The sequence below is a fragment of the Palaemon carinicauda genome, chromosome 8 (genome assembly GCF_036898095.1).
Source record: "Palaemon carinicauda isolate YSFRI2023 chromosome 8, ASM3689809v2, whole genome shotgun sequence".
NCBI lineage: Eukaryota > Metazoa > Arthropoda > Malacostraca > Decapoda > Palaemonidae > Palaemon > Palaemon carinicauda.
In genome coordinates, this window is record NC_090732.1 from 7,064,814 (window position 1) to 7,072,521 (window position 7,708).

The 7,708-nt window shown below is 33.8% G+C and overlaps 1 protein-coding gene across 1 annotated transcript in view; it reads right to left on the reverse strand.

The window, feature by feature from the left end:
- LOC137645617 (synaptic plasticity regulator PANTS) overlaps positions 1–7,176 on the reverse strand; it is a 62,512-nt gene extending 55,336 nt beyond the window's left edge. The window contains exons 1-2 of the mRNA XM_068378422.1: positions 7,158–7,176; positions 2,502–2,631 (exon numbers count right to left, since the gene is read on the reverse strand). Coding sequence (XP_068234523.1) covers positions 2,502–2,558 — 57 coding nt within the window. The 5' untranslated portion in view covers positions 2,559–2,631; positions 7,158–7,176. The remainder of the gene's footprint in view (positions 1–2,501; positions 2,632–7,157) is intronic.
- Between the last annotated feature and the right edge of the window lie 532 nt (positions 7,177–7,708).

Here is a 7,708-nt window from a genome sequence, read left to right on the forward strand (position 1 = left end):
GTCTTTTCCACAGACTTTTCCGACTCACATTGCGAAAAATGTTTCATGATAAGAAAAGAGATTTGCCAGCCAGGCCAAGAATAAAATAGTCTCGAATTAAAAATATCAGCTCAGTTGAAGAAAACGGGTTGTTTACACAATAGAAAATGTATCTCTTATAGGGTAACTATAATAGTACAATACATATGGTACTGTACAGTATATTCTTTATATGTACAGTATTTTACAGTATGTATTGTATTATTTTGCATCTATTATTGCATTATGTTCTAATAACTACCAAATTTACAGGTATTAACAGTTAGCTTAGGTATATTGAATGTATTTGGCTGTATAGTATATCATTGTGGTTATACTGTATAGCTTTATTATAAAATCTGATGTGGTGTTTTTGTAAGGTTTGGAACGAATTAGGTGATTTACATGTAAAATGTGACTCATAACACAACATTTTCATGAAACGAAAGCCATTCCAGAACTAATTGATTTTGTGTTGTGAGGCATTACTGTAAATATATTTCCCATTTTCTCAAACAGGTCAACGTCTTGTTTTAGTCATTTCTTGTTGTTTTTACCATGATTACTGTATTACATTTATTTTTCATACAACAAATACCTGCTTTGGATAAGTTTACTTGAAATACGACATACTGTTTAACTCTACTCTTCCCGTAAACCAATCACAGTCTTCAAGACAGGACCTTAGCATATTTGGGCAAGTTTCCTTCCTTTGTTATATCAGTTTAGCCACCATTCATTTAAGTAGGGACACTTTAATCCCTTTGTGTGTGTCATACTGTTTGGTTGTGCTCTTATGGATTGTCCTGTACCAAAGTGTCTTGGCTGTAGATATCCGTACTTGAAAGCCATAGCAAAGTACTATGGCGATTAGGAAGAAGACCCCAATGATCACCAACATTCGACTTCCCAAACATAAGGTAAGCCAATTTTTTTTTTTCTTTTTTTTTTCTTTTTTTTTCATTATAACTTTTTTAAAAAATCCCTGAAATAAAGACCCAAGGAGTTAGAAAGCATAACTTAATACTTATCACTTGCCAGTACATAGGAGCAATGATGTTTCTTGCTTTTTGTGACCGAAGCAAGCCACAGCAGAGCAAAAAACTTTAGGATTCTTAGAAAGTATTCGCGAAATTATGACCCATGGGGCTGGCAGGCACGACTCAATATGTACTTATTGCCAGAACATCGGAGCAGTAATGTATTTTGTTCTTTGCCAGCATAGCGAGCCATGGCGAAGCAAATACCATTAGATATCTTGAAAAATATCCCCAAAATAATGACCCACGGGGTCAGAACACGGGAAGAGTGATGTTTCATTTTCTTTTGAGAGCAAAGCGAGTCAAGGCAGAACAAAAACAATTAGGCTTCTTTTAAATAACATTACCGAAAGCAAAGCCCATTAGGATTCTTAAAAAAACACTTCCGAAATGATGATCTGAAAAATATTTTTCCTATAGTTAATAGGGTGTTTTCGGAGCCTTTGTATGTCAGCAGCCAGTTACTCTCAAGTGCATAGAAAATGGACACCAACTAACCCAACATTCCCCACTTAACCTAACTTACAAGCTGTGCCCTTACCTACTTACCTAACGAGGGTTGGGGAAGGAAAGGGGGGGGGGGGGGGCAAACGCACCCTGCGACCCCCCATTACACTACTGTTTTCTTAGTTGGCCATCATCATATTTACTGGTGACTGCTATTATACATACACCCGTGTTTTTATTAAACTTTAACAAGCCTTTGTACATAAGCGGCAAGTTAATCCGCGAGCACAGAAATTGGACATCAACTAATCTAAACTTACCCACCTAACCTAATCTACAAGCCGTGTACGTACCTCCTTACCTAACGCGGTGCTAACGCCCCTTGTTCTTAGTCAGCGGTCATCATACATACAAGTGCCCGCTAACATACACATACCCCAATTTTACCTTCATTTCAGTCATAAATAATCACTTTATTCCCATTTCCCCTGACTATAACTCCCAATTACCAACTGTGCCGGTGTGACGGTCTGAACGATCTCCCGGTCTCAGAATTCTCCTTGATAATCTGCGCATGCAGGAACATTACCGTTTGCCAGTGCATTCGAGGTTGATGTTTTATTTTCCTGTAATGTTACCGCGCAGCTCAACATTACCGCTTGCTAGTACATACTAGTTTGATGTTTTATTTTCATGCGAACTAATAGCGGAAAAGAACCATTATACAATGTCAAGGGGAATTCTGAGATCGGGGGATCGTTCAGACCGTCACACCGGTTAGGGAGTTGGGATTTAGCAGGAGAACGGAGACAGGAAAACCTGTATTTTCTATTAGAAAATGTTTCCATAACCGCAACTAAAATTTCAAACCTCGTCGTATATTTGCCGATGTTGTTGACAGTATTTATTGCCTATTTGGTAGCCTATTTAATACTCTAGTTTGACAATAGCCCAATACAAACTCGAGTAGCCAATGCTACCCTTTACGTTACTTACAAGCCAAGAAAACCTTGGATAGCTTTCCATCTGATCAACTGCAACTTCTGTCTCCATTTGTCAAATTCGAATTTCGAAGCACTAATTAAAGAAACTGAATGAAAGCCTTATAATAAAGGTTCACCTTCTTCAGGTTCAGGTTCAGGGGTGAGGCATAGCCTTTACAACGGCGCCTCTAACGCTTATCTTCTTGTACTGTTTTGTCTTTTCTTCCACATTATGTTTAATACTTCTTTTTTCTTTTCTATATTTGTTTCACTAAATAAAAATAATCCTACTATTTTCTTTGGGTCTTCCTCGTATGGTTGTTGTAGCTCAATTACTTTATTCCTTTCTTTTCTATATTCCTGGCAAAATAACAAAAAATGTATCAAATCTTCCTCCTCATTTTCACAAAAATTACAGTTTACATTCCCTCCATTGTGTCTATTTACAATATTTAGTTTTAACGTATTAGTTCTTGCTCTAAAAAATATCACAGAAGCAAATGTATTGTCATAAATTAACTCTTCTTTAATTTCTTTCTTCCACGTTCTATATATTTCTAGGCTCACTTTACTTTCTATTTCTTCTTTCCACTTTTCAGTATCCCACTTTCTGGTTTCCGTTTTTATTTCTGCCTTGTTCATTCTTCTTATTTGTCTTATACCTAAACTTAATTCTTCCAAATACTTTGCAGGTTGTTTCCACCATCTTCCTTCTTTTTCTTGAATATCCTGGATAATTATTCTCAGTATTTCCTTCTTTCCATTCAGGGTACGATTTAAGTACTGCAGCTTCCCATCCATCACCCTTGTTTTCATAGAAGATGCACCTATCTCCCCTCTTAGAGCAGTATTAGCTGTGCTTTTAGTGGCACCTAAAATCTTCCTATATACCCCATTCTCTATTCTTTGTAGTTTCTCTATTTCAGTTTCTGTTAGATTTATAACATTTGTTCCATACAAAATAGATGGTAAAGCAATACTTTTCCAGAACGTTTTTCCTATCATCACTTTATTGCAACTTTTCTCTATAACTGAATATGTTAGATTAGCTAATTTTTGTGCCTTTTCTATCATTACCCTTTTCTGAGTTTTAAATATATTCCTACTATTGTCTAGCTTTATTCCTAAGTATGTTAAACTTTCTACTACTTTGATTCCCTCTATGTTATCTGGCTTTTCTTTCATATTGTAAATCATAATATTACTCTTCTCTTTATTAATTTCCAACCCACATTTTTTACTAGTTTCTACTAATATCTGAATGTTACGCTTAGCATTATGTATATCCTGTGCAATTATTAAGGCATCATCTGCAAAAAATAATGATTCTATCTTTATTAACTGATTTCTGAAACCGTTTCCTTCCTCTTCTATTTTCTTCATGATAATATACGTAATCAGTTTAAAAAGTGAAGTTGATCCTGTGCAACCTTGTTTAATTCCACTTGTAACTTCCATTTCTTGTTCTATACCTTCTCCTAAGTCAATGCCCGTGGTATCTCCTTGATAAATATTTGCAATTGCACTTATGATTTTGGTGTTAATTTTATATTCTTTTAAAACTTCTATTAATACCTCCCTTTTTACAGAGTCAAATGCTTTGCTAAAATCTATCGCAGTTACTATTAGAGGTTTCTTGTTGCTATAACTCTCTTCCACACAATACTGTAATATAAAGATATTGTCCTCTATCCTGCCTCCACCTGTAAATCCTGCTTGACATTCATTGTCTTCTTCATTCATTCTTATGTGGTTTTCTATTTCATCTTTCACCATCATCATGAATATTTTATAAGAAATATTTAATAGAGCTATGGGTCTTAAGTCTTTTGCCATTGGCCTTCTTTTCTTTTCAATCATCTTTGTTCTTGACTTCTTCCACATATTTGGTTTTTCTTTTTCGTCCAACTCATTTTGATAACATTTCTGTAAGGTTTCAAGATATATTTTGCTTTTTCCTAGTGCCTTATATAGTTCGGGTTTTAGGCCATCTGGTCCTGCCGCTTTTTTTGCCTTTAATTTTCCCAGGCAATTCTTTACTTTTTCTGTTGTGATTTTTGAATTTTTCATTGGTTTTATTTTTCCTTTTGTCACCATTACAAGGTCATAGTGTTCCCTAAGTATGTCCGGGATATTATATTCATCTATTCTTGTTGTATCTTCCTGATGTGCTATTTCATTTTCATATTCTATCTGTTTTTCTTCATTCCAAACTGTGTCTATTCTATTTTCATGTTTACAATATATAGTTTTCCAGTACTTGATTAATTCCTCTTTTGTTTCTTCCTTATTTAGCCTATTTCCTTGTTCTCCATAAAGTTGTATAACTTTGCCATGGGCTTTCTGTCTGTTCCTTATTCTATCAATATTCTCCCAGAGTTTTTTATTTTTATCCATTTTTATTTCTTCTGTTACCTTTTTTTCAAATCTAGTAATTTCCTTCTTTATCATTTCTTGCACTTCCCTCTTCTTTTGATCATATCTCTCTTCTAATACATTTTTTTCTTCGATGTTGGATTCATTTCTTTTCTTTCTGTTTAAATCCTTCCTTTCCTTTATGCCTTTTCTTATTTCATCGTTCATCCAGGGTTGCTCATGTACCGTTTCTTCATCAAGAACTTTCCTCTTATATATTCTTGCCAATTTTTCTTCTGCAGCCTCTTTTATTATCAGATCCATTCCTTCTATTCTGTCTATTTGTCTATCTCTTACAATTTCTTCTACTCTTGTTGTATATTCTCTTAAACTATTTTCATCTGTCTTAAAGTATTTTACTTCCTCCCACCTTCCTTTATTAAAATTTTTGTTCTGTTCACTCATGAATTCCAGTTCTATAGTGATCAGATTATGATCTGAGATGTCAAAATTCAATTTTTCGTCGTCTATAATCATTTCCCTAAAGTGCTTATACATTTGTTCGTTTACTAGTACGTAGTCTATTACACTTTTTTGTTGCAATCTTTCCCATGTATATATACCTTTACATCTTAAATCTCCATTCAATAGGACTAACCCATGGTCATTCATCCAATCGAGAATCATTTCCCCGTTCCTGTCTAAATTCTGGTAACCTAAAAATCCTACATGTCCATTGAAATCCCCTAATATCATCAATGCCTCTTCTTCATTTAGAGTTCTAATAATTCTTTCACATTCCTGTTTTATTATTTTATCCCTACTTTTGTCTTCTTCAGTATTCCCTGCTGAAAAATAAACCAACAATAATCTAAATGCATGCTTATAAGCATTACACTTAACATGCAATAGGTCTTTACTATTAGTTTCTATCTTTTCCAATTCTAGACTGTCACTATTTCTATAAAGTATCATCAAACCTCCTCCTTTTTTATCATCCATATTCCTCATATTTTCTACTTTTATAACACCCTTACTTAAATTTAATCTATCTAGCTTTTGGTGTGTTTCTGTCAAGCAAAAAAGTTTATTTCTACTATTTAATTCCTTCTCAACTTCCATCAGTTTTTGTTTTGTTAAGCATTGTATGTTCAACAAGTAAATCTTAAAGTTTTCTTTAATTTTGTGTTTATATTCTTCTTCTTTCCTTAAAGTTCTTGCGTGTCTTCCTCGTTCCGACGAAAATTTTCCCTTCTGTGCAATTTTCCTTTCTTTATGAACCATCCATCTTCACCATTTTGTCTCTTTGTTTGTAATTCTTCCCTTAAGCACCTATCTTGCTCTCTCTCTCTCAACGTTAGATCTGGCGCTACAAAGATTCTACTTTCTCTTGTTTCTGGACAATTTCTAAGGTTCTTAGCCTTTCCTATAATTGTCCACTTCTCTCTTTCACTTTTCATTTTTACTAGTAATGGCCTAGGTTTATTTCTTTGGTTTCTAACCTCTTGGCTATCAGTTGGTCTATTACCTATTTCCAACCTACCTAACCTGACTGTTTCCACTACTTCAACTCCAGTTACCCCTATATTATCTTTGAACAGTCGCTCACACCTATCCTTATCCTTTCTTTGTTTTTCCTCTGTGCTTCCTTCCATACATTCCTCGACATTATATATTACCAGATTATTTTTCCTCTTTTCCTTTTCCATTATCTCTTTAACCTCTTCTCTAACTTCTTCCCTGATGGCTTCTATAGGCATATTAACTCGTCCTACCTGTGCCGAACCTATCGAGTCCTTTATTTCTATTATTGCTTGTTCCAGTACCTGCAGCCTATCCATTAGCCTATCATTAATCTCCTTCATCTTTTTAAACTCAACCTTCATATTCCTATACGATCCCCTACATTCTCTACAAAACCAAGAGAGACTTTTGTTATTCTGCAGCACTTTGTAATCTTCCCTGCTTATTTTAACACAACCATTGTGGAACCAAGACTCACAGTAATCACAGGCGATTCCATATTGTTTCTTGGTTACCTCTCTGTCGCACATGGCACAGTCAGCCGGTTCCCTTTCCATTTCTTCGTCTGATGAGGATTCTACTTCCTCGTTCCTCACCATCTTCACTTTCGGCTTCGTTCCGGTCTTGCCCTTATTTTCCATATTCGATTTTGAGCCCATAATACCTTTATGTCCTTAATTTTCTTCACTTACATCAAATAACACAGGAGCTCACGTGTGTTTGTTTACTCCCTTCGTTTGTGTCAAATCAGTACAGGACAAAATTGCCCAATGATGTACCTCGTAAAATGTGCAGTTACACACCGGAGTCGGCCAGACCAAAATATGTTAGGACGTTGTTCGTATGGTTCGTTATTACTTCAATACAATAATATTCGATCAAAAGTACAAACTTGAGATTAATGTCTTGGTAAAATTAACACTTAAATATATTCAATTTATAATTAAAAAAGAGTAATGAATATTACAGTTTTTAATCATATAAATATAAACAATCTCTCAGATCGAACTATTTCTTAGCATCCGAACAAGTCTAAAAATTTTTGATTGACAATAGGTTACTGAAGATACAGCATATATAACGGCTCTCCAGGTTTCCTATGGCATCAAACTATATATATATATATATATATATATATATATATATATATATATATATATATATATATATATATATATATATATATATACATGCATATATATATATATATATATATATATATATATATATATATATATATATATATACACATATATACATGCATATATATATATATATATATATATATATATATATATATATATATATATATATATATATATATATATATATAAAACAACA